Source organism: Sphaerodactylus townsendi, linkage group LG01, assembly GCF_021028975.2.
Source record: "Sphaerodactylus townsendi isolate TG3544 linkage group LG01, MPM_Stown_v2.3, whole genome shotgun sequence".
In the NCBI taxonomy this organism is placed as follows: domain Eukaryota; kingdom Metazoa; phylum Chordata; class Lepidosauria; order Squamata; family Sphaerodactylidae; genus Sphaerodactylus; species Sphaerodactylus townsendi.
This window is the reverse complement of record NC_059425.1, coordinates 175,798,685-175,825,573: the sequence shown is the minus strand read 5'-3', so window position 1 is coordinate 175,825,573 and position 26,889 is coordinate 175,798,685. Positions and strand designations below refer to the sequence as shown.

Sequence of the window (26,889 nt, the reverse complement as noted above, 5' to 3'; positions counted from 1 at the left end):
CTAGGAAGTGCACATATTCTACGCAAATACCTCTAATATCCTAGGTCCTTGGGAAGGACTCGATATTCAGAGATGAATTCCAGACACTTGTGCTGTGTTGTTATGTGTTGTTGTTGTTGTTTTTGGTTCAGTTTTCCTGAATGCACTGAGCATCTACGGAGTAAAATTCTGAAATTTTGCACAACCTCCCTTCCTACCCATCTTCCCCTTTCACTTCTCTTCGATCAAAATTGAATTGATTAGAAATTGACTTCAAAATCCTATAGAACAAGGAAGAAAACAGATAGTTGGATTTCAAGGAGAAATTTGGTAATGAAGAATTAAGGGAATTTCTGTCAGCAATCACTGATGTTTATGCTCTCAGAAGGAAAGTAGCCACGGCATATTTGTTCCAGTATGACTAAAATCTTCTTAAACAAGAAAAGCACCATTTGAATGTAATAAGTCTCCAAAGCATCCCTGACTGTCCGCTTTGAGACTATTCCAACCAGCGGGCTGGTACTCCCACCAGGGACAGGAGTATCTTTTCCTCTCCCCGCCTGATCTCTTTTCGTATTCTTGGTTTCACATCTACCCTGGTAGATCTCACTAGAGATGCCAGCCTCCCAAATAAATCTGAGGATCTCCCAGGATTACACTTCATCTCCAGAATACAGAGATCAGTTTCCCTGGAGAAAATGGATGCTTTGGAGAGTGGATTCTACGGCACAGTACCCCACAGACGTCCTCTTCAGGCACCATGCCCAAATACCCAGGAGCTATTTCCCAATCTGAATATGGTAACCCTACTCCTCATCCCCTGCCGCTGGCCTGGGGAACCTAGCAACCTGAGTGAGCACATTGCATTGTAATGGTGAATTGTTCATTAGGGGTACTGCTTTACTATCTCTACATGAAAATATATACCGGCAGATCTACTTGTTAAAGTGCAAATGAAAACAGTATGAATGAAACAAAAGCAACAGAAAACATCAGCCACAAATTCATACAGCTCCAGAAATCAAGTACTGCCAGATTCGCTCTATCTATAGTAGATAGGGTAACAATGGGGGCACCCCTTTGGGGGGTCAATAACTTTGGACCCTCTGAACCAACCTTCACCAAACCTGGGTGGTGTCAGCAGGAGACTATCCTGATGATACCACGTAGGTTTAGTGAATTTTTATGCAGGGGGTCCAAAGATATGGACCCTCAAAAGCGTAGCCCCATCTACTATTAGCTCCCATTGGAAACAATGGGGGATAGGGGCACCCCTTTTGGGGGTCCATAACTTTGGACTCCCTGAACCAAACTTTACCAAACCTGGCTGGTATCATCAGGAGAATCTTCTGAGGGTACCCTGAAATTTTGGTGCCACTAGTCTAAAAAGTGCGCCCCCTGCAGGCCAAAAACGAAAAAACGCTTTTAAAATACAAAAACCCTACAAATGGGGGGCTGAGCTTCGGACATCCTATGGGGGGGGGTTGAACCCGATAACCCCCCCCACCTACATCCTTGCCTCTGCAGGCTGCATTTGACCCATTTAGGCTGGTAAAGCTCAGTTTTTTTGCAATGTGATTCTCTGCTTTGTGGTTGGTTAGTTAGGCTTTGCCATATTGGCTTCTGGTTCTGCCGAATTCCAAGTTTCTGGTTTGGTTCTGTTGATGCGGTGTCATCTTTTGAGAAAAAAATATACCAGTGCACTGTTTTTTTTCCTTTTAAGAATATAGATTTCAGCTTTTCTCGGAATAAACAATAGCCCCTCTTTTGTAAACATTTTGGTATTCTGCTATGTGTGCAAAATGTAAAATGTTTTTTCTGTTTTGTTGAAATGCTAGCTACTAGCTATAAGTGCATTGTTTACAGCTAAAAATGCCAGCCAGTCATAAAATGTGAAAAAGACAAGAAAAAACGTACACTTATAGTTTTGTCTGGTGTACAAGTTAGGAAATAAAAAGATGATGCATAGTTCAAAGTTTCTCTTGTCATGTAGGTGCACTGGTTTTCATCCAGCTAGCGGTACCTTGGGCCATTACTATAAAGATGTTGAAAGAAAAGTCTGGGTAACATAAAGCTATTGTTAGAGATATCAGGCAAATGGGTGTTAGAATTCACACTCAAGCCCTCCTAAGTGAACTACAGAGACATTTTGTTGCTCAGTGCATTCCTCCCATGGTATAATAATGCCAATGTTGCTTTGATCAGCACTTAAAGGATGAGAACCAGATATTCTTTTGTCAAAACATCTCCTGGATTCCAGAATAAACAAGGTATCACATGGGGTCAAGCTGGCACCAGAATGATCTTGTCGCCTCATTTTAATGTAAAGTCTCCACCCAAGGGAGGTACCAAGGTGCGTCTTTTTAGATCATGGGTTGTATAAAGAGGGCTTCACATGTGCTGGCAGGTGAAGGGAAGGTCTATTCGGCCACACCATCGATGCTGCATTAATGCTGACTTTATGACTCCGTAAACAGCATAAAACCTGGATGCCTTTTCTATCCAGGGCTTCTGTCTCAATGACAATTGGTGCTGCAGCCGCAATAAACAATTATTTGTTTATTGCGAGAGAGAGAGAGACTTTAAACCTCTAAGGAACCCACTGCAAATGCGCTGAAGCATTTTTTAAAAGCGTTCTCTTCCATTTGGACTGCTGTAGCGTGTCATAATTTTGAAATCATCCCAAAAAAGCTGATTTTTTTTCAGCTTTGTCAAAATTCAGACTGCCCGTTACAGTTGAAACTGCCATTTGTTAAAGCGAAAAGACACCGGTGCATCATTTTTCCGCAATTTTTTTCGGTTCAGTCTTCCTGAATGCACTGACCATCTGCAGAATAAAATTCTGAAATTTTGCACAACCTCCCTTCCTGCCCTTCTCTTTGATCCAAATTGAATTGATTAGAAATTGACTTCAAAATCCTATAAAACAAGGGAAACCAACAGAGAGTTGGATTTCAAGGAGGAATTTGGTAATGGGGAATTAAGGGAATTTCTGTCAAGCAACTGATAGCGGAGTCAGAAATGAATCATTCCATTTCTGATCTGACATTGCTAATAGAGGTGAAATTATGTTGTGTTTTCTTTATAAGTTAGATAGGAATAAGTTGTACTAGATAGAAAGTAGGAGTTGTAGTTGTGTTTTGCGTTTGTATCTGTGTGGAACCTCCCTGGCTCAAGGCAGGAGTCCACCCCTGCTCCACCTGGGCACATCCCTTTTCATGTGCTAAAATCATGAATGAATGCCTGACAAAAGAGACCCTGGAAGAAGATCCTCCATCTGCCTAATCCCACCAGCAGGCAGATAAGGGTGCCTTCGTCGTTACGTTTCGTTTCCTGACCCCAAGCACCCAAAGGACTCTTTTGTGTTTTTCCCGCCTGTGCCTACGTCATCGCCTCGCCCAGCTTTGGACGCGAAATTCAAGAAGGGACTGCCCTCTGGACTCTAATTGGTTCCTATATATTTGTGTATGAATTATTGTAGGTTGTCCTGTACCCTCCCAGATTCCCGGGCAGGACACTGTGTATAAAAGTTATTGTAAAGCTGCTAGGCAGCTGCAGTTGCCGTGGTGTGGAGGTGCTGACACGTAGGTCAGCATCTCAATAAACTCATTCTTTATTTTCAATAATTCTCACTGTGTTGGGTCCTGTTTCTGTTCCTCTGCGCTGCTGAGAGCTGGTTGATCTGGGAGAATAAAAGTTACCCAGGCAGCGCGGTAACACAACCACTGATGTTTACGCTCTCAGAAGGAGAGCGGCCACAGCATCTTCGTTCCAGTATAAACGGCTAAGATCTTCTTAAACAAGAAAAGCACCTTTTGAATTTAGTTAGTCCACTTTGAGACTAGTCCAACCAGCGGGCTAGTGCTCCCACCAGAGACAGGAGCATCTTTTCCTCTCCCCGCCTGACCTCTTTTCTTCGTCTTGGCTTCACATCTACCCTGGGAGATCGCGCTGGAGATGCCAGCCTCCCGAATAAATCTGAGGATCTCCCAGGATTACACCATCTCCAGAATACAGAGATAACTTCCCCTGGAGAAACTGGATGCTTTGGAGGGGAGACTCTATGGCATGGTACCCACTGATATCCTCTTCAGGCACCATACCCAAATCAAACAAAAACTGCAAACAATAGACAACAAGCACAACCTGGAAAAAGCAGATGGAGATGATCCAATTTGCATTACGAAGAATGCAGATTCCATTCAATTTCTTCATGATATTCTTAATATTAGTTTTAATTTACTGCTGCTTTTAATGGTTTTAGTTATTTATTCGTATACGTGCATCCTTATCTGTATATGTGCATTGTATTGTACACCGCCCAGAGCCCTACGGGGATGGGGCGGTATAATAAATTGAAATAAATAAATAAATAAATAAAAAATGACACAGCTTGGCTAGTTGCCAGACAATACACTTTCTGCTGCTCTAAGCAATCATCTCTCCATTGAAACACTGATTCTAATCTTGTGCTTAGGATTTGATATTCATTATTTAAAACTGTGAGTACGGCATGAGGCCCCGTGTCATGTGCTTCAGATATATTTATTCCTTTACCATTTTGACCTACAACTGGTGCACTTAAAAGGAACTTACCTGAAACGGATGTACATTCACGGATGAATTTGTTTCTTTAGATGTTGCAGCATTTTGATATTGGAAAATACTTCGTATGCATAATTTTCTAACAATCTGATGCTATTTATGTCATTTTGAATGAACACACCCTAATAAACTTGTTATATACTGGACATTACAATACTATAGTAACAACAACCCTGCAAGGTTGATTTTTATAGTTGCTTGGAACTTTATATAAATTTGGATAAATTGCTAGTTAGCTCACTACATTCTTTCTACCATACCCAAATCCCCAGGAGCTGTTTCCCAATCTGGAAATGGTAACCCTACTCCCTGGCCTGTGGCAGGGGGACCCAGCAACACTAACTAGCACATTACATTGTAATGGTTCATCCTAATGAATCAGTTTATTGCTCTACTATCTCCACGTGAAATAGGTCTACTTTTTTTTTCTGTGAGCAAATACAAAGAAAAACAGTAACAATTAAACAAAAGCAACAGAAAACATCAGCCACAAATTCATACAGCTCCAGAACTCAAATACTGCCAGATTCGCAGATGAATAAATTGACTTCATTAAGCTCCACAAATTACAGAGAAAAAGTGCATTCATTTGTCTTGATCAGGTAATGCCCAGCTGTGGAGCACAACTTCTCCATACCTCTTGCTTTTTCACTGGGGCGACAAAAAAACTTCTACAAACCCTTTATCTCACAGGTACGACTTTGTTGGTAGCAAGCAACACATCCTCACTGAAAAGCTGAGCTTAAAACATTGACATTTACCACCAACCCGTGACAGGAGTTTTCCTTCTTCACAATTTATCCCTCCAATGAGGACCATATTGGGCATAACTGGTCTAGGATATTCAAACACAAAGTCGTATTGTAAAAGCCACATGGAGCCATTTCTGTAAAGCGTTGGCAAATGCACTTCTCTCTTGAGAAGCTCTGAAGCAATCTCTTGGTATCTCGTATACAGAATCTTGAAAAGTGGTGTCTCTAAGAAGCTAATGAATAAGTTCAGCAATCTTTGGGTAAAAGTCATGTGATCTGTGAAGGTGGTATAACATCTGGGGACGTCTCTGAAGGAAACTGGGTCTGGGCACTCTAGTGATAGCATACTCTAAGTTGCGTAGGAATCCACGGAAGAAGTACACAGATGGGATGGAGAGATATTCAGCAAGGATCACGACCCATACTGTGTACAAACTGGATCTGTCAAAAGTGTGTCAAATGCACTCTCTTCTAAGGACTGCATAATTTCTCTGTTCCTTAAAAGGCTCTCACAGCTCATGAAAAACATCTCAACAAGAAGCATCGTGACCTTATACGCTCCTACAACCATGGAAGGCAAAGATACTTCATCGAAGGGCTGGTTACCAAGCAAGCGGAAACGATGAGCAAAATCATCTGGCGTGTAGGGCACTGTGTAGGTTATCAGGGTGTAATACTTGGATTCTTTTAAACGCAAGTTGACGTCTGGAGCCACTACCACTATTTCATGACCCCTTTCACTTAGTTTCTCAACTACCGAACGCATGCTGAGCCAGTGACTTCCATCTAGAGGGATCACTAACAACATTCCCCCTTCTCCAACGGTCGCAAGTACAAAGAGAAAACAGACGGCACAGGCATCGAGGCGAGGAAAGGTAGAATCCATCTCTACGGACATCAACGTGAAGCTTCAAAGTGAAAAGCACACCCTCTGCTCTTCTTAAATGCTCCCTCTGCCTCCCGTCCCTTGCCTGTATTTATGATTATATTGTAAAAGTGAAGTTGCTGATGAAGTTGCAACGACCTGAAACTCCTGCTTCCCCCGCCCATGTGATCTGAAGGTAAAATGTGACTGCCTTCAGGAGTTCAGATTCTGGCGGAACAAATATAAGACACGCAAAAAACTGATTTGAGGAATCGGGCGTAAAAACATCAAAAAGAAAAGTATTTATTCAAACGACTAAGATCTTCTTAAACAAGAAAAACACCTTTTGAACTAAATTAGTCTCAGAAGCATCCCTGAAAGTCCACTTTGAGACTGTCCCAACCAGCAGGCTGGTACTCCCACCAGAACCAGGAGCATCTCTTCCTCTCCCTGCCTAACCTCTTTTCATATTCTTGGTTTCACATCTCCCCTGGTAGATCCCACTAAAGATGCCAGCCTCCCGAAGTAATCTGGGGATCTCCCAGAATTACACCTCATCTCCAGAATACAAAGATCACTTCGCCTGGAGAACCCGGATGCTTTGGAGGGGAGACTCTATGTCATGGTACCCACTGATATTCTCTTCAGGCACCATGCCCAAATCCCCAGGAGCTGTTTCCCAATCTGGAAATGGTAACCCTACTCCCCATCCCCTGCCACTGGCCAGGGGGACCCAGCAACACTAACTAGCACATTACATTGTAATGGTTCATCCTAATGAGTCGGTTCATCCTAATAAGGGTATAAATATATTTCTACTTTTTCTACTGTGAGCAAATACAAAGAAAAACAATAACAATGAAACAAAAGCAACAGAAAGCATCAGCCACAAATTCATACAGCTCCAGAAATCAAACACTGCCAGATCCGCAGATGAATAAATTGACTTCATTAAGCTCCACAAATTACAGAAAACAAGTGCATTCATTTGCTTTGATCAGGTAGTGCCGAGCTGTGGAGCACAATTTCTCCATACCTCTTGCTTTTTCACTGGGGAGACAAAAAAAACTTCTTCTACAAACCCTAACTGGTCTAGGATATTCAAACACAAAGTCGTATCGTAAAAGCCACACAGAGCCATTTCTGCAGAGCGTTGGTAATATTTAAAATTGGTGTCTCTAGGAAGCTAATGAAAAAGTTCAGCAATCTTTGGGTAAAAGTCATGTGATCTGTGAAGGTGCTATAACATCTGGGGACGTACGAAACTGGGTCTGGGCACTTAGTGATAGCATACTCTAAGTTGCATGGGAATCCACGGAAGAAGTACACAGATGGGATGGAGAGATATTCAGCAAGGATCACCCTGCACGGCGAAGCTGGATCTGTCAAAAGTGCGTCAAATGCACTTTCTTCTAAGGATTGCATAATTTCTCTGTTCCTCAAAAGGCTTTGAAAATTCATGAAAAACATCTCAACAAGAAGCATCATTGCCTTATATGCTCCTACAACCATGGAAAGGAAAGAAACTTCATCAAGGGGCAGGTTGCCAAACAAGCGGAAACAAGGACCAAGTTCATACATAAACATGAAGCTTCCTCAAACCCCAAGTGAAAAGCATGCCCTCCGCTCTTCTTAAATGCTCCCTCTTAAATGCTCCCTCCCGTCCCCTGCCTGTGTTGATTATTATATTTTAAAGATGAGGTTGCTGATAAAGTTACAACAACCTGAAACTCCTGCTTCCCACGCCCCACCCAAATGGAATATGTGATCTGAAGGTAAAACTTGATTGCCTTCAGGAGTTCAGATTCTGGCAGAACAAATTTAAGACACGCAAAAAACTGGCTTGAGGAATCGGGCATTAAAACATCAAAAGGAAAAGTATTTATTCAAACATCTTACAGTGCAGTCCAGATTTGGGGAGAGGAGGTGAGAGGAGGCGGCTGGGGATGGTGACAGGGACAGTGGCTTTGGGCAGCATGGAGAGGAGGGAAAGTTTAAACCCCTCCAGCCACCCGAATCGCCCCATAGGACAAACAGGCTTACATTGTACTTTGGCTAACAATAGTTCTGGCCCTCGGACATACAAGGAGGAGTTCTCCTCTGCCATGTTATGACTTCAGGAAGGAAGAGCCGAAATGTTGGGCTGCCATCTCTGGCTTGGGACATTCCTGGAAGTTTGGGAGAAGGGCTGGGAAGGAGGGAAGTTTGTTCTGGAGGGAATCTCCACTTTGACACAATTTTGCTGAATTTTGCTGCTGGTCTTGTATTGCCTCAGTCTAAAGAGACTCTCCTGATGATACCAGCCAGGTTTGGTGAAGTTTGGTTCAGAGGGTCCAAAGTTATGGACCCTCAAAAAGGTAGCCGAAATGTTGGGCTGCCATCTCTGGCTTGGGACATTCCAGGAGGTTTGGGAGAAGGGCTGGGAAGGAGGGAAGTTTGTTCTGGAGAGAATCTCCACTTTGACATAATCCTGCTGCTGGTCTTGCATTGCCTCCGTCTGCCTGACATCTGAAGGGCTTCTGCGCACTGCAATGGGTTGGTGCTGCTGAGATAGCAAATTGCTCCCTCCCCCCTCCCCCTGCTCTGCTATGTTGTAGATTGCTGTGCAGGGCTTCTTGCCCTTGAGTATGAAGAAAAGGAAATGAAAGGAAAAAAGTTTTAAATGCTGGCATTCTGTGATATGACAGTGATTCTGCTGGACTGGTGCTGCCCGAGTGGGTCTGGGCTCCGATGGGCATCTGCATGTTGCATTTGGCCCATCCGGGCTACCAAAAGCGCAGTTTTCTGCAATGTGATTCTCTGGTTTGTGGTTGGCTTAGTTAGGCTTTGCCATATTGGCTTGTGGTTCTGCTGGATTCCCAATTTCTGGTTTGGTTCTGTTGGTGTGGTGTCATCTTTTGAGAAGAAAATGATAACTACAGGTGCACTGTTGTTTTTTTCTTTTAAGAATATGGATTTCAGCTTTTCTCGGAATAAACAATAGCCCCTCTTTTGCAAACATTTTAGTATTCTGCTATGTGTGCAAAATGTAAAATGTTTTTTTTCTGTTTTGTTGAAATGCTAGCTACTAGCCATAAGTGCATTGTTTACAGCTAAAAATTCCAGCCATTCATAAAATGTGAAAAAAGAAAAGAAAAAATGTACACTATAGTTTTGTCTGGAGTACATGTTAGGAAATAAAAAGATGATGCATAGTTCAAAGTTTCTCTTGTCATGTAGGTGCACTGGTTTTCATCCAGCTAGCGGTACCTTGGGCCATTACTGCAAAGATGTTCAAAGAAAGTCTGGTTAACATAACTGTTGTGAATCTTAGTTGTGATCCTGATATATCACACTTCTTATACATGCAGAGTTTGTGCAATAAAGGGGCAGAGACAGCTGCTTGCTGAAAGTAAAGTTTACTAGCTACAAAAGAAGGGTAGGATAAACTTGGATACAAAACAAGAAAGTATATTTCTAACTGGCTAGCTCCATTAACCAGCCTCTGCTTTGGCTATCACATGGCTAATAATCTTCTAGAGAGCATGTGAAGAGAGAAAACAAACAATATATACCAGGGGCGTACCTAGGCAGAGCATGGTGCCCTGGGACCAAAACCTGGAGTTTGAAGCTACCCACTGCCATATGGGCAGCCACCCTCCCCCACCATGACCAAACAATGATTTTTTTGTACCAGCTCACAAAACACCTCCCACTCCCATCAAAACATACATACCCCACCAACTCTTTTCCTAATTTCCTAATCACAACAACCCTATGAGGTAGGTTGTTAGCCTGAGAACAACAACTCCCAAGCCAAGTGCAGAGTGGGGGGGGGGTGGTATTAAGCATGTAAATCTCACAAATCACCCCCAAGCAAAACATTTATCCAAACAAATGTCAGCAGCATCACATCTCTCACAAAAGCTTACCTCCAGTGGAATCCACCCTCCCCAAACAGCATCACTTTCAATGGGTGTTTAAACTAGGGAGCTCAGTATTCTTCTTTTTTAAATCTACCTTAAAGGGAGAATCTGGGGTCCCGGGTTAAAACAAAATTGAAAGTGATGCTGTTTGGGGGTGGATTCTCCCCCACCCTGAAACAGCATCACTTTTGAGGGTTAAAGATTCAGATGAAACAAACAGCAGATTTGGCTGGAATCTGGGCAAATTTGGGCACATTCGGACAAAAATTGTCCGATTATGTCCTGCCCAAAAATGAACAAATGCGAATTCAAGGTTTTTGGGGGGCATTTTTTGTGTTTTCTCGGCCTGCAGGGAGCACATTTTTAAAGCTAGTGGCACCATGATTTCAGGGCATCATCCAGAGACTGCCCTGATGATACCTTCTGAGTTTGGTGATGTTTGGTTCAGGGGCAGCAAAGTTATGGACCCCCAAAAGGAATGCCCCCATCCCCATTGTTTTCAATGGGAACTAACCTGAGATGGGGGCTACCCATTTGAGGGACCATAACTTTGGTCCCCCTGAACGTAACTTCACCAAAATTGGGTGGCATCATAAGAATAGTTAACAGATGATACCCGGAAAACTTGGTGTCACTAGCTTTAAAAATGCACCCCTTCCAGGCACCCTCATTAGAAATTTGCCCAAGATTCTTTGTAGTTTCTGCAGTGACTTTGCTCCATTGTAGCCAATGGGGAATTTCTGAGTGTGTAGGCAGGCTGCACATTTTTGAAGATAGAGGCCCCAGACCTCTTGGAGCCACCTTGAAAGTCTGGCACCTCTATCTTCAAAAATGTGCAGCCTGCCTCAGAAATTCCTCATTAGCTACAATGGAGCAAAGTCACTGCAAAACAAAGAATCTTGGGCCCTTTCCGCATGGGCCAAAAACGACGGCCTGGGGAGCTGTAAAAAAACGCCCGCCTCCCAGGCTGCCGTTTGCTTATAACAGGGCGGGCGCGCTGCTGCAACGCAGCAGCGCCGACCTGACTGCCCTCCCCCTCCCCCAGGGCGGCGTCAGGCGAACCGCGCCGCCGGGAACACGCTGTCTCCCTGCCCCGTCCCACTCACCTTGTCCCCGTCGTCGCCTGCTGGCCGTCGAAGCCCCGCCCACGCTGTCCTCCGACCCCTGGAGGCAGGACAGCGGGGCAGGGGGAAGAGGCGGCTCCGTGCGGAGCCGCCTGCCATTTGCCGGCCTCTGCTGAGGCCGCCCGCATGCGTGCATGCGAACGGCCTTCGCCTCCACACCAGTGGAATTCTTGCCGGTGTGGAGGCGACAGGGAGGCCGTGCGGAAACGGCCTTGGGCAAATTTTTTTGGGTGCCTGGAAGGGATGTATTTTTAATTTCTGAGGTAGGCTGCACATTTTTGAAGATAGAGGCGCCAGACTTTCAAGGTGGCTCCAAGAGGCCTTGAGTAATAGCATCCAAGCTTGGTGAGCTTTGCTTCTGGAATGGGGGGGGGAGTTGAGAGAGTTCTGAGAGAACTCAGCCCACAAGCTTTCATGTGCAGGAGCGGGGAAACAAAATAAGCCTTTTGGGGGCCCATAAAATTGAACCCCCAGAAGCAAAGGTCTCCAAACCTGGATCCTATTACCAGGAGGCCCTCCTGGAGCTACCCTGAAAGTCTGGTGCCTCGATCTTCAAAAATGTGCAGCCTGCCTACACACTCAGAAATTCCCCATTGGTTACAATGGAGCAAAGTCACTGCAAAACAAAGAATCTTGGGCAAATTTCTTGGGGTGCCTGGAAGGGGTGTATTTTTAAAGCTAGTGACACCAAGTTTTCCGGGTATCATCTGTTAACTATTCTTATGATGCCACCCAATTTTGGTGAAGTTACGTTCAGGGGGACCAAAGTTATGGTCCCTCAAATGGGTAGCCCCCATCTCAGGTTAGCTCCCATTGAAAAAAATGGGGATGGGGCACCCCCTTTGGGGGTCCATAACTTTGCTGACTCTAAACCAAACATCACCAAATTTGGGTGGTATCATCAGGACAGTCTCTGGATGGTACCCTGAAATTTTGGTGCTGCTAGCCTTAAAAACCCCCTGCAGGCCAAAACGTGAAAAAACTCTTTAAAAATTTTTAAACGCACAAACGACCCTGAAATGTTGGCGCCCCCCACGTGACCAAATGGGGGCGCCCGGGGACATAGGGTACCCCCTGTCCCTAGGCAGGAACACCACTGATATATACCTATCCTACTTGCAGACTCATGCCGAGTACAATTGACTAAAAGGGGTCAATTATCTGGTCACTGATTTCTGACCTCACTAACTAATTAGCATGCACAACATTAACTCCTTCATTACTGGATTGTGTGACTGGCACTTGCCAAATCCTATCAATAAAAAAGCTGTTGTTAGCGATATCTAAAAAATGGATGTTAGAATTCACACTCAAGCCCTCCTAAGTAAACTACAGAGACATTTTGTTGCTCAGTGCATTTTTCCTGTGGTATAATAATGCCAGTGTTGCTTTGATCAGCACTTAAAGGATGAGAACCAGATATTCTTTTGTCGAAACATCTCCTGGATTCCAGAATAAACAATAAACATGGGGACAAGCTGGCACCTGAGTTATCTTGTTGCCACATTTTAATGTAAAATCTCCACCCACGGGAGGTACAAAGGTGCATCTTTTTAGATCACGGGTTGTAAAAAGAGAGCTTCACATGTGCTGGCAGGTGAAGGGAAGGTCTATTTGACCACACCATTGATGCTGTATTAATGCTGACTTTATGACTCCGTAAACAGCATAAAACCTGGACGCCTTTTGTATTCAGAGCTTCTGTCTCAATGAAAATTGGGGCTGCAGCCACAAGAAACAATTCTTTTATTTCACCTTGCCTCTCGCCTCTTGAGTCCTAATTGGGCCAGGGCTCAGGAGAATGTAACTGGTGTAAATTCCTAGACACATCATTGGTTTTGCGTTGGTTCTTGGGGTGAGAGGCACTGACCTGTGCTTGATCACGAGCATGACTCTTTTCTTTTGCCCAGGAGGAAAAAAAGGCTGTTTGTTTCCTTCACTGGATGAAAAATGGAGGATGGATGGGGGTTCGTGCTTTGGGGGCCCATAAAATTTACCTCCAACTCAATCATTACTAAACATGCAGGTTATTTTAAGGAGTGTCACCATCAGCTATGTTGAAAATTTGAATCCTCCACCATTTAAAAAAAGCCCCGGTCAGAGCTCAGAGAGGCTCATTCCGCACATGCAGAATAATGCACTTTCAAACTGCTTTCAATGCTCTTTGAAGCTGTGCGGAATGGCAAAATCCACTTGCAAACAGTTGTGAAAGTGGTTTGAAAACGCATTATTTTGCGTGTGCGGAAGGGGCCAGAGATTCTCCAATGATTATAATGGAGCCAAAGTATATGTGTGTGTGTGTGGGGGGGAGACTTTAAACCTTTAAGGAACCCACTGCAAATGCACTGAAGCATTTTTAAAAAGTGTTCTCTTCCATTTGTACTGCTGTAGCATGTCATAATTTTGAAATCATCACAAAAAAGTTGATTTTTTTTCAGCTTTGTCAAAATTCAGACTGCCCGTTCCAGCTTAAACTGCCATTTGTTAAAGCAAAAGTCACCGGTGCAGCATTTTTCCGCAATTTTTTTCGGTTCAGCCATCCTGAATGCACTGACGGTCTGCAGAATAAAATTCTGAAATTTTGCACAACCTCCCTTCCTGGCTTTCTCTTTAATCAAAATTGAATTGATTAGAAATTGACTTCAAAATCCTATAAAACAAGGGAAACAATCAGAGAGTTGGATTTCAAGGAGAAATTTGGTAATGAGGAATTAAGGGAATTTCTGTCAAGCAGCCACTGATGTTTACGCTCTCAGGAGGAGAGCGGCCACAGCATCTTCGTTCCAGTATAAACGGCTAAGATCTTCTTAAACAAGAAAAGCACCTTTTGAATTTAATTAGTCTCCAAAGCAGGGGAAAGTCCACTTTGAGACTATTCCAACCAGCGGGCTATTACTCCCACCAGAGCCAGGAGCATCTTTTCCTCTCCCCGCCTGACCTCTTTCCTTTGTCTTGGCTTCACATCTACCCTGGGAGATCGTGCTAGAGATGCCAGCCTCCCGAATAAATCTGGGGATCTCCCAGGATTACGCCTCATCCCCAGAATACAGAGATCACTTCCTCTGGAGAAACTGGATACTTTGGAGGGAAGACTCTATGGCACAGGTGTCAAACTCGTGGCCCTCCAGATGTTATGGACTACAGGGGATGAAGGGAATTGTAGTCCTTAACATCTGGAGGACCGCGAATTTGACACCTATGCTCTATGGCATGGTACCCACTGATATCCTCTTCAGGCACCATACCCAAATCAAACAAAAACCACAAACAATATAGAACAAGCACAACCTGGAAAAAGCAGATGGAGATGATCCAATTTGCATTACGAAGAATGTGGATTCCATTCAATTTCTTCATGACACAGCTTGGCTAGTTGCCAGACAATACGCTTTCTGCTGCTCTAAGCAATCATCTCTCCATTGAAACACTGATTCTCATCTTGTGCTTAGGATTTGATATTCATTATTTAAAACTGTGAGTACGGCATGGGGCCCCGTGTCATGTGCTTCAGATATATTTATTCCTTTACCATTTGGAGCTACAACTGGGGCACTTAAAAGGAACATACCTGAAACAGATGTACATTCACGGATGAATTTGTTTCTTTAAATGTTGCAGCGTTTTGACATTGGAAAATACTTTGTATGGATAATGTTCTAACAATCTGATGTTATTTATGTCATTTTGAATGAACACACCCTGATTTATAATATACTTCTTATATACCGGATATTACAACACTGTAGTAACAACAACCCTGCAAGCTTGATTTTTATAGTTGCTTGGAACTTTATATAAATTTGGATAAATTGCTGGTTAGCTCACTACATTCTTTCTACCATACCCAAATCCCCAGGAGATGTTTCCCAATCTGGAAATGGTAACCCTACTCCGCATCCCCTGCCACTGGCCAGGGGAAACTAGCAACACTAAATAGCACATTACATTGCAATGGTTCATCCTAATGAGTCGGTTCATCCTAATAAGGGTATTGCTCTACTATCTCCACATGAAATAGGTCTACTTTTTTTTTTACTGTGAGCAAATACAAAGAAAAACAGTAACAATTAAACAAAAGCAACAGAAAACATCAGCCACAAATTCATACAGCTCCAGAACTCAAATACTGCCAGATTCGCAGATGAATAAATTGACTTCATTAAGTTCCACAAATTACACAGAAAAAGTGCATTCATTTGTCTTTGCTCAGGTAATGCCCAGCTGTGGAGCACAACTTCTCCACACCTCTTGCTTTTTCACTGGGGAGACAAAAAAACTTCTTCTACAAACCCTTTATCTCACAGGTACGACTTTCTTGGTAGCAAGGCACACATCTTCACTGAAAAGCTGACCTTAAAACACTGACATATACCACTTACCCTTGACAGGAGTTTTCCTTCTTCACAATTTATCCCTCCAATGAAGACCATATTGGGCATAACTGGTCTAGGATATTCAAACACAAAGTCGTATCGTAACAGCCACACTGAGCCATTTCTGTAAAGTGTTGGCAAATGCACTTCTCTCTTGAGAAGCTCTGAAGCAATCTCTTGGTATCTCGTATACAGAATCTTGAAAAGTGGTGTCTCTAAGAAGCTAATGAATAAGTTCAGCAATCTTTGGGTAAAAGTCATGTGATCTGTGAAGGTGGTATAACATCTGGGGACGTACGAAACTGGGTCTGGGCACTTAGTGATAGCATACTCTAAGTTGCATGGGAATCCACGGAAGAAGTACACAGATGGGATGGAGAGATATTCAGCAAGGATCACCCCGCACGGCGAAACTGGATCTGTCAAAAGTGTGTCAAATGCACTCTCTTCTAAGGACTGCATAATTTCTCTGTTCCTTAAAAGGCTCTCACAGCTCATGAAAAACATCTCAACAAGAAACATTGTGACCTTATACGCTCCTACAACCATGGAAGGCAAAGATACTTCATCGAAGGGCTGGTTGCCAAACAAGCGGAAACGATGAACAAAATCATCTCGCGTGTAGGGCACTGCGTGGGTTATCAGGGTGTAATACTTGGATTCTTTAAAAAGCAAGTTGACGTCTGGAACCACTACCACTATTTCGTGACCCCTTTCACTGAGTTTCTCCACTACCGAACGCATGATGAGCCAGTGACTTCCATCTAGAGGTATCACTAGCAACTTTCCCCCTTCTCCAACGGTCGCAAGTGCAAAGAGAAAACAGACGGCACAGGCATCGAGGCGAGGAAAGGTAGACTCCATCTCTAAGGACACGACACATCAACGTGAAGCTTCCTCAAGTCGGAGTGAAAAGCACACCCTCCTCTCTTCTTAAAAGCTCCCTCTGCCTCCCATCCCCTGCCTGCGTTAATGATTATATTTTAAAGACGAGGTTGTTGATGAAGTAACAGTGACCTGAAACTCCTGTTTCCCCTCTCCCCCCAATGGAATATTTGACCTGAAGGTAAAACTTGACTGCCTTTGCAACTCACAGATTCTTCTTCAGGCATGGGTGCCTAGGACAAAGGCCATTTTTAAATGGCTAAAATATCCCAGGGTGAGTTTGAAAAATATCTCTGTGCAGCTGAAAATTCCGCATTGCTCCCGCTGCCCCAGTGTCCTCCTGCATTATTTACCTTAGCCCTGGATTTTCAAAAATCGCTAGTTTGGAGGGGTTTTTTTTTAATATCTCTGTGTGACACTGCTTGTGTCTGTGCCATGCAAAAGCCAATCAGGAGCAGGACCAGTTTATTTTTCCTGCCCAGCCACCTGATCTCCCTGCCTAATGTTCATTCAAGCTGCCGTTCAAAAACTGCAGCCTATCAGAATACTAGGATACTAGGCAAGCTCAAAAGTTCTTGCAGCTGCCACTTAAAAGCAACAGCCAATCAGAACAACCACTTGGTCTGTTTTCCTCACTACAAGCTTTATTTTAAATCAATTAGCAGACCTATTCACTAGTTTTCTCCCTCTGACAGCAAAATCTTATTTCAAACCATTAAAAACAAAGATCAATTTCTTCCATTCCCATACACAAAAATACCATTTGGGGGCAGACCAAGTGTATTGTGCCTCCCCAGCCAGCTGATCTCCCTGCCGGACATCCATTCAAGCTGCCATTCAAAAGCAACAGCCAATCAGAATGCGGGACACCGGGCATGCTCAGAAATGCTTCCGAAACAAATATAGAAATCCGGGTCGTGCAGAGCAAACTGGAGCATTACTAACTCTGCTCCTGGGCAGAAGCGGGGAACTGCGTGTATGCAGAAACCGGGATACAATAGCCCAGGTATATATGATTCCAGCTCAACTCCAGTGTAATTGTCCCATGCAAAAACAGCCAAAGATAATATAATGTGCAGTATGCTTTGGGCAGCATATGTTGGGTCCAATCAAGAGTTGCAAGAGTTTTCAGTTGCAAAAAAGCAAACAACAGATTCCAATGGATTAATGAATCTCATCTTCTGCAGTGCAGAAGCTAATTTCTGACTCTTGGATGGAAAGTGCCACCTAGTTGCAACCGACTTAGGGTAACCCTGTAGGGTTTTCAAGGCAAGAGATGTTCAGAAGTAGTTTGCCATTGGCCTCTTCTGTTTAGCAACCCTGAAAAACCTTAGTGGTCTCCCATCGGTACATTCACCTGCTTCATCAGTACATTCTGTGACCTGGGCTGGCCTGGCCCGTTCAGGTCTTCCAAATCTTCCAACTCCTACAGGATAGATTTTGCAGCAATTTTGGCAGTTCAAAGGATGCCTGGGAGAGCTAAGGGTGGTCGCAGATCATGCTTTGGAAATCTATCCCCAAGACCAAAGCTGTCACGGATGACTTTAAAAGAGGGAGCTTTGCAAAAAGAAAAAATTGAGAGAACTGGTCTGAAGGGAGAAATAAGAGAGTAAAAATCTCTCAAGATACTGTTGAAAGCTACCCTAATTGGGACCCAGGTGTAATGGATGTCTTCAGTCTGAAATGATGCCTGCCTGCTAAATAACTCAAGCCAAGGAATTCAGAAAAAAACAAAAGGGCTTCCTTTAAAAGCCTTGTCCAAATGAGGTGGGCAGAAAGGAGTACAGATTCTGGCAGAACAAACATAAGACACAAAAAAGCTGATTTGAGGGATCGATCATAAAAACATCAAAAGGAAAAGTATTTATTCAAACATCTTACAGCGCAGTCCAGATTTGGGGAGAGGAGGTGAGAGGCGGCGGCTGGGGATGGTGACAGGGACAGTGGCTTTGGGCAGCATGGAGAGGAGGGAAAGTTGTTGGTATTTGCAAGTGTCTGTCACAATTCAGACATGAAGGGGTTAACTTTCTGCATTCTAATTAGCTACTGAGGTCAGAGTTTTATGGTCAGTCCATTGATTAAGCTATTGGTCAGCTAACCCCAGCATTTCCTATGTGAGACTAGTCACATAGACAGAAGTTATAAAGTAAAGTATGTTTCTTTGTGTGACACTCATGAGGTGATCCACAACCAGGTCACCACGCAAGGCAGAACCTTTGCCTTGCTAGGTAGGCACCTTGTGGGATCACATGTTACTAAGCTATGTAACCAAGTGAGTTTTAGAATAGAAAGCTGTTCTTTATTTTCTTCCATGCAAACCCTTCCTAATAGAGGGGTGTGTGTGTGTGTGTATAAACCTTATATACATATACTTATACATACACACACACACACACACACATAAATACATACATATACACACACACACATATATATACACAGTTATACACACACACATATCTATCTATCTATCTATCTATCTATCTATCTATCTATCTATCTATCTATCTATATATATATATATATATATATATTCTCTCTCTCTCTCTCTGTATGTGTGTGTGTGTATATATATATATATATATAAACAAACCTTTAATGGCATAATTAAAACAACAGTAAGATAACAGCAACAATGGCAACACCAGTATGATAAATACGATGTCCAATACAATTATGACCGTTTGCTAATAACAGAGCACAAAAATTTAGCCAACGCTTCTAATACTCTTGCAGATCCACAATCCAACATGGTTACCACAACTGACAAATCAGTATAATCAATGTGGGTTCTTAGCCACAGGTCTAGATATTTATTTCTAGCTAAGCTATGTAACGGGCAATATAATATCACGTGTTGGATCGAATCTTCATAGGCTGAGTTACAGGGACAAAGTCTTTCGTTACAGGGCACTTTCTGTATTCTACCCTGAGTGGTAGCTGAAGAGAGAATATTGCACCTGGCAAGAGTTAGAGCTCGTCGCAGTTTGGGTTTTAAAACCAAATGGAAATATCTGGCCATGGTATGCGGTTTTAATGGTATGCCCAAGTGCAAGGGAGAGCAACGTTTATTTGCCTGCTGCATCAGGTAGCTATACTCGAGATCAAATAGTCTCTTTTTGATGGTCAGCTTTAACTCATTGGTATTTGGTAGGGCCAGTGCGTCCAATGATAGACCTAGTTCATGAATTTTCACCTCAACAAAGGACCACCATTCAGTTTTGGTTATGAGAGAAAGAGCCTGATCAGTGAAACTCTTATCGCAGTTGTTAAAGCACAAGCAATTTTTTCGGTTCAGTCTTCCTGAGTGCACTGAGCATTTACAGAGTACAATTCTGAAATTTTGCAGAACCTCCCTTCCTACGCTTCTCTTCGATCAAAATTGAATTGATTAGAAACTGACTTCAAAATCCTATAAAACAAAGGAAACAAACAGATCGTTGGGTTTCAAGGAGAAATTTGGTAATGAGGAATTAGGGGAATTTCTGTCAAGCAACCACTGATGTTTACACTCTCAGAAGGAAAGTGGCCACGGTATCTTCGTCCCAGGACAAACAACTAAGATCTTCTTAAACAAGAAAAGCACCTTTTGAATTTAATTAGTCTCCAAAGAAGGGGAAAGTCCACTTTGAGATTGTTCCAACCAGCGGGCTAGTACTCCCACCAGAGCCAGGAGCATCTTTTCCTCTCCCCGCCTGACCTCTTTCCTTCATCTTGGCTTCACATCTATCCTGGTAGATCTCACTAGAGATGCCAGCCTCCTGAAGAAATCTGGGGATCTCCCAGGATTATGCCTCATCTCCAGAATACAGAGATCACTTCCCCTGGAGAAACTAGATGCTTTTGGGGGTGGACTCTATGGCATGGTACCTACTGATAGCCTCTACAGGGATCTTGGCCAAATCCCCAGGAGCTGTTTCCCAATCTGGAAATAGTAACCCTAATCCCGAACCCCTACCACTGGCCAGGGGGACCTAGCAACACTAACTAGCACATTACATTGTAAGGGTGAGTCAGTTCATCCTATTGCTCTACTACAGTGATGGCGAACCTTTTTGAGACCGAGTGCCCAAATTGCAACCCAAACCCCACTTAATTATCACAAAGTGCCAACCCGGGAATTTAACCTGAATGCTGAGGATTTAGTTTACAAAAAAAACAGTTGGCTCCCTCTTCCTCCGCTTCTGGCACCTGGCTCGAAAAGAAGGGCCAGCCTGCTAGCCTTAGCCCAAAGTAAGTCCGCATCACTCTGTGCCTCTCTAGCATCTCTGCCTCCTCTGCCTCCCAGGCACCACCACCCAGAGTTCACCAGCTGAGTCCCTCCTGCTCACCATGGTGCAGACGTAATGGGTGCTCAGTGGCCCAGGGCCAGCCTAGATGTGTGTGTGTGAGAGGGGGGATTTTCTCACTTCTACATGCATCGCGAATCCTGTGGGCTGCGTGCTCCACAGAGAGAGGGTTATTCTCGCCAGGTAACACCTCTGGCAATCTCGCGCTATGAGGTTCGCCATCACTGCTCTACTATCTCCACATGAAATAGGTCTACTTTTTTTTTACTGTGAGCAAATACAAAGAAAAACAGTAACAATTAAACAAAAGCAACAGAAAACAGCTACAAATTCATACAGCTCCAGAACTCAAATACTGCCAGATCTGCAGATGAATAAATTGACTTCATTAAGCTCCACAAATTACAGAGGAAAAGTGCATTCGTATGTCTTTAATCAGGTAGTGCCCAGCTGTGGGGCACAACTTCTCCATACCTCTTGCCTTTCACTGGGGAGACAAAAAACTTCTTCTACAAACCCTTTATCTCACAGGTAAGACTTTGTTGATAGCAAGCAACACATCCTCACTGAAAAGCTGACCTTAAAACATAGACATATACCACTTACCCTTGACAGGAGTTTTCCTTCTTCACAATTTATCCCTCCAATGAGGACCATATTGGGCATAACTGGTCTAGGATATTCAAACACAAAGTCGTATCGCAACAGCCACACTGAGCCATTTCTGTAAAGGGCTGGTAAATGCACTTCTCTCTTGAGAAGCTCACAGGAAAAACAATCTCTCTTTGGTATCTGCGTGATACCACAGAATCTTGAAAAGTGCTGTCTCTGAGAAGCTAATTAAAAAGTTGAACAGTCTTTGGGTAAAAGTCATGTGATCTGTGAAGGTGCTGTAACATCTGGGGACGTACGAAACTGGGTCTGGACACTTAGTGATAGCATACTCTAACTTTGGGAATCCACGGAAGAAGTACACAGATGGGATGGAGAGATATTCAGCAAGGATCACCCCGCATGGCATAGCTGGATCTGTCAAAAGTACGTCAAATGCATTCTCTTTTAAGGACTGCATAATTTCTCTGTTCCTCAAAAGGCTCTCACAATTCATGAAAAACAACTCAACAAGAAACATCATGACCTTATACGCTCCTACAACCATGGAAGGCAAAGATACTTCATCGAAAGGCTGGTTGCCAAACAAGCGGAAACGATGAGCAAGTTCATCTCGCGTGTAGGGCACTGCGTGGGTTATCAGGGTGTAATACTTGGATTCTTTAAAAAGCAAGTTGACGTCTGGAACCACTACCACTATTTCGTGACCCCTTTCACTGAGTTTCTCCACTACCGAACGCATGCTGAGCCAGTGGCTTCCATCTTGAGGGATCACTAACAACTTTCCCCCTTCTCCGACGGTCGCAAGCGCAAAGAGAAAATAGACGGCACAGGCATTGAGACGAGGAAAGGTAGAATCCATCTCTACGGACACGACACATCAACGTGAAGCTTCCTCAAATCGGAGTGAAAAGCACACCCTCCTCTCTTCTTAAATGCTCCCTCTGCCTCCCGTCCCCTGCCTGTGTTAATGATTATATTTTAAAGAGGAGGTTGCTGATTAAGTTACAATGACATGAAACTCCTGCTCCCCCCGCCCCCATTGAATATTTGATCTGAAGGTAAAATTTGACTGCCTTTGCCTCTCACAAGTTCTTCTTCAGGCATGGGTGCCTAGGATAAAAATAACATAATGTGCAGTATGCTTGGGACATCTTCCTTTGGGTCCAATCTAGAGATCCAAGATCTCTCCCTTTTCAGTTGCAAAAAAGCAAACAAAAGATTCCAAAGGGTTAGTGAATCTCATCTTCTGCAGTGCAGGAGCTAATTTCTGACTCTTGGATAGACAGTGCCGCCAAGTTGCAACTGACCTACTGGATAGATTTGGCAGCAGCTGTGGCAATTCAAAGGATGCCTGGAAGAGCTATGGGCTGGCCACTAATCAGGCTCTGGAAATCTGTCCCCAGAGTCCAAAACTGTCACAGATGACTTCAAAAGAGGGAACTTTGCAAAAAAGAAGAGAGAGAGAGAGAGTCGTCTGAAGGAAAGGGAGAAAGAAAAGAGTAAAATCTCTCCGGGATGTTTAGAAATGACTGAATCTGTACTAATTGGGACCCAGGTGTAATGGATGCCTTCAGTCAGGGTTCTACCAACATCTGAAAGGATGCCTGCCTGCTAAATAACTCAAGCCAAGCAATTCAGAAAAGGCAAAAAGGCTTCCTTTAACAGCTGGAAGCCTTGTCCAAATGGGGTGCACAAAAAGAAGCAGAGATTCTGGCAAAACAAATATAAGGTATTTAAGCTACACACAATGTTTGTTACGCTGGTAAAGCACACTCCTGATTCATATGCACTATGTCAGCATTAATTCTTGTTTGTAATCTTCCACATAACGTGACACTCATACATCCTTTCCTGCTTGAATACAGAACAGGCATTCTGTACAGAATTGGATCACAAGAAGGTGACATACCTGTGGCAGGAGTTTTCTTTCCTCACAGTTGATACCACCTATGAAGGCCATGTTAGGCATAAGAGGCCGGGGAAACTCAAACACAAAGTCATAGCGCAAAAGCCAGATGGAACTGTTTCTGTAAAGTGTTGGCAAGTGAACGTCTCTGAAGAAATTCTGAGGCAATATCTTGATACTTGGTATAAAGAGTCTTAAAAAGTGTTGTCTCTAAAGAATTGACCAATAGATTAACCACACGTTGGGGGAAAGTCATTCGGTCTGTGTACCTGGTATAGCATCTTGGGATGTAGGAAACTGGGTTCGAAGATTTACAAATGGCATGCTCTAGACTGCATGGGAACCCACGGAAGAAGTACACAGACGGGATAGAGAGATGCTCGGCTAGGATGACTCCGCATGGCAGAGCTGGATCTGTCAACAATGCATCGAAATGACTCTGTTCCAGGTATCGTATGACTTCTCTGTTCTTCAGAAGACTATCGCAGTTGTAGAAAAACAGGTTTATTACATACATGTTGTTCCGGTATTCTTGAAGAATCGAATAAGGAAAAGGAACCTTACGGAACAAGTTTTCAGAAAATTTTTGAAATCCCTTCTTGAGTACCTCTTCTGAATATGGCACTGGGTATGTTTTCCTCTCGTAATACTCTGATTCTCTCAACAGCAGATTTGTTTCTGGTGCCACCACCACTATTTCATGTCTTCTTTCGTGAAGTTTCTCTGCCACGCTACGCATGCTGAGCCAGTGGCTTCCATCTTGAGGTATCACTAGCAGCTTCTCACTTTCAATTAAGTTGAAGGCTGTTAGTAAACACAAAAGACAGCTAGCCAAGCTGTTAGGCTGGAGAACGAGAAAAGTCATCTCTCTGCTTTGAAAAAGTTTTCAGAGAAAGGAACCTTTTACCCGGTTTGGAAGTTCAGGGTTGAGAAAGAAATATAAACTTCAGGCTTCTATGTACCCAGAACCTGTTAATTATTAGCTTATCCCAATCTGTGGGCACTGTATGACAAAATAGTTCTGTGAGAATATTTGCCCTGTAAAGGTTGCGTCAGCTGAAACAGCAAGCACTGAAAGAAGAATGACTTGTGGTTAGACAGTATGAGAATGAATTGGTGAACCAACTACAGGCCCTAACTAGAGTTGTTCAGCAAACAGAGAGGAGAGGAGGGGTTTGGATTATACCCCATCTTTCTCTCCTGCAAGGAGACTCAAAGTGGTTTACAAACTCCTTTCCCTTCCTCTCCCCACAACAGACACCTTGTGAGGTAGGTGAGGCTGAGAGAGTTCAGAGAGAACTGTGATTAGCCCAAGGTCAGTCAGCTGGCTTTATGTGTAGGAGCAGGGAAACAAATCCAGTTCACTATAGAAGAGTCTGCTGCTCATGTGGAGGAGTGGGGAATCAAACCCAGTGCTCCAGATTAGAGTCCTCCTTCTCTTAACCACTGCACCATGCTGGATCTCCAGAGAGGAAGCTAACTTGGGACACAATAATCAAATAGTAAAGTGGATCAAGTTATTTTTAGAATTTACTAAGTGCTACAATATATGCTGAGAGAAAAGATAGTCTTAGACTTAATTCAGGCAAAATACCAAACCATGGTTATGGAAGTGCGGTTTCCAATTGGTATGACAAACTAGAATGAGAAAACATGATTTCAAATGCATCCCATAACTCCTTTCCACTAACTGGTGCCTTCCTCCGTTGGGACAGAGGAAAAAGGTATTTTGGAAACCCAAGAATTAACTATCATTAGTAACAACTCTGCCAAGTTTCGAGGACACTGTTGCATTGTGCAGACGTAGCTGGTGGGTGGCATGAAAACTGTTCAATCTAGGGGTGTGCAAAAAAAAATTGGTTACATCCAGATTTGGGACTAACCTGAATTTTTTCAGTAAATGTAATAATTTTTTCAGTAAATTTTGGTTAGGAGAGATCTTCCATGCAGGGGACATCAGCACCACCACCACCCCAACTTGGGTCACTATCAGCCCTTTCAGAAGTGTCTAGTTCCATCGATCATGGATTCTGGTGCTTTTCCAGGATGCACATTATTATCAACATATGAGAATGAACCTTTAGTGGTTCCCTTACGGGCCACTAAACTCCCAGATTTTGCTGTGGAGGCCATAATTAGAGCCGGGGGGCTACTAGCAGTCAAAATACCTCTGACTGGCTCAAAGAAAAGCATTAAAACTATACCTTTAATAGAAATAATTAAAAAGTACTGTATCAAATACACTAATTACCAAGGCATCTAGCCCAAAAATATAACTTCACAAGCGTGACAGACCACATGCCAGCTATCTCATACTGTTTGCCGTTGTTACAGCCCAAGATGGACAGAACTTAAAGAGACATACCAAGATTTGAGAGTAAAAGGGACATAAGTACAAAGTGAAATAAATCACAAATAACATCTCAGATCCAAATTCTTATTCAAGCCCCAACTTGTTTGAAAAGTTCTACGTTTAAATATCCACTTAGCCTCTTCGCTAAGCAGAATTTGGGGCACGTTTTCCAGAATGTGTTTGGAATGATGTTTATACAAAACCAAAAACCTCAAGTCTCTGTCAGTATGATTTTTATGCATATAATGTTAAACTATAGGTTAATTAACCTTCTTTAATCTGATGTTAGAAGATGTTCCAAAATTCTTTAACTGGCCAGCAAGTATAACTAACATAAAATTCTTGACAGGCACATGAGATTAAATATACACAATCCTTAGTGTTACAGTTGGAAAAAATGATTGAAAAAGAAACTGAATTTAATAAACGGATGGACAAATTCTTGAAGAGATGACTAAATCACATGCTCTGCAATTGCCACAAGCATAGTGGATTTGCATCTTAGAAGGCTCAATATCAGTTCTGACCAGATTCTGTTTCAAGTTGGGGGGGGGGGGGCAGTCTACAACCTGGAAGCGATCTAACCATCTGCCAATGCTGATCAATGATTCCATGAATGGTATGAGATCCTGGTGTATAATCCAGGGCATACACTAATCTCTTCTCTTTCTTAGATGGAGCTCTCTCCTGCAGAAGATCCTGCCTAGTGATAGATTCTACTTTTCTAAAAGCAGACTTTAATATGTAGTTAGGGTAGCCTCCTCTGCAACAAATTCCCTCAGCTCCCCTTCTGAAGTTAGTCTCCTGGGAGGAATTTCTTTTCAGGTGAATCAACTGACTATATGGAAGGCTATTTTTAAGGACTTTGGGTGACAAGATCTGAAATGTAACCCAGGCCGTTTTTGCACAGCACAATTACACTGGGGTTGAACTGGGATCATAGCAGCCACAATCTTGCCCGAGGCGCTTAATTCGACACCTCATAACGACCCTGTATGTTGTTAAGCCCCCACCCATAACCCCCCCTTTTTCCGTTTTCATTGAGCGGGAGGAGGCTGGCGCGGCTTCATAGGTCATCAACCGTCACCGCCCAATAAAAAGACGGGGCGGGCCGCGCAATCCCGCACCACCATACCCTCATAACAGCCCTTTAAATTGATACGCCCCGTCCCCTCCCTACGTTTTTAATGAGCTGGAGAAGACCGGCGCAGCTTTAACGTCATCAACCGTCGCCGCCC

The 26,889-nt window shown here is 43.4% G+C and overlaps 3 protein-coding genes across 3 annotated transcripts in view; all 3 read right to left on the bottom strand.

Moving 5' to 3' along the window:
* LOC125434740 (UDP-glucuronosyltransferase 1-6-like) overlaps positions 1 to 16,494 on the bottom strand; it is a 77,697-nt gene extending 61,203 nt beyond the window's left edge. Inside the window, exon 1 of the mRNA XM_048500399.1 lies at positions 15,610 to 16,494. Coding sequence (XP_048356356.1) covers positions 15,610 to 16,467 — 858 coding nt within the window. The 5' untranslated portion in view covers positions 16,468 to 16,494. The remainder of the gene's footprint in view (positions 1 to 15,609) is intronic.
* A 1,324-nt stretch (positions 16,495 to 17,818) lies between these two features.
* LOC125438052 (UDP-glucuronosyltransferase 1-6-like) lies at positions 17,819 to 22,281 on the bottom strand. Its single transcript, XM_048506212.1, is given in 3 exon segments — positions 17,819 to 17,914; positions 21,384 to 21,578; positions 21,580 to 22,281. Coding segments are annotated over 3 exon segments (963 nt in total). The 5' UTR covers positions 22,252 to 22,281.
* A 1,108-nt stretch (positions 22,282 to 23,389) lies between these two features.
* Positions 23,390 to 24,191, bottom strand: LOC125438045 (UDP-glucuronosyltransferase 1-6-like). The gene has a single exon (XM_048506197.1). It carries the CDS (start codon positions 24,161 to 24,163, stop codon positions 23,390 to 23,392), a length of 774 nt encoding a protein of 257 aa, XP_048362154.1. The 5' UTR covers positions 24,164 to 24,191.
* Positions 24,192 to 26,889: the final 2,698 nt, after the last annotated feature.

Excerpts from the sequence above, each read along its gene's own strand:
- LOC125438045 (XM_048506197.1), bottom strand. The coding sequence starts at position 24,163 with ATGACTTTTCTCGTTCTCCAGCCTAACAGCTTGGCTAGCTGTCTTTTG.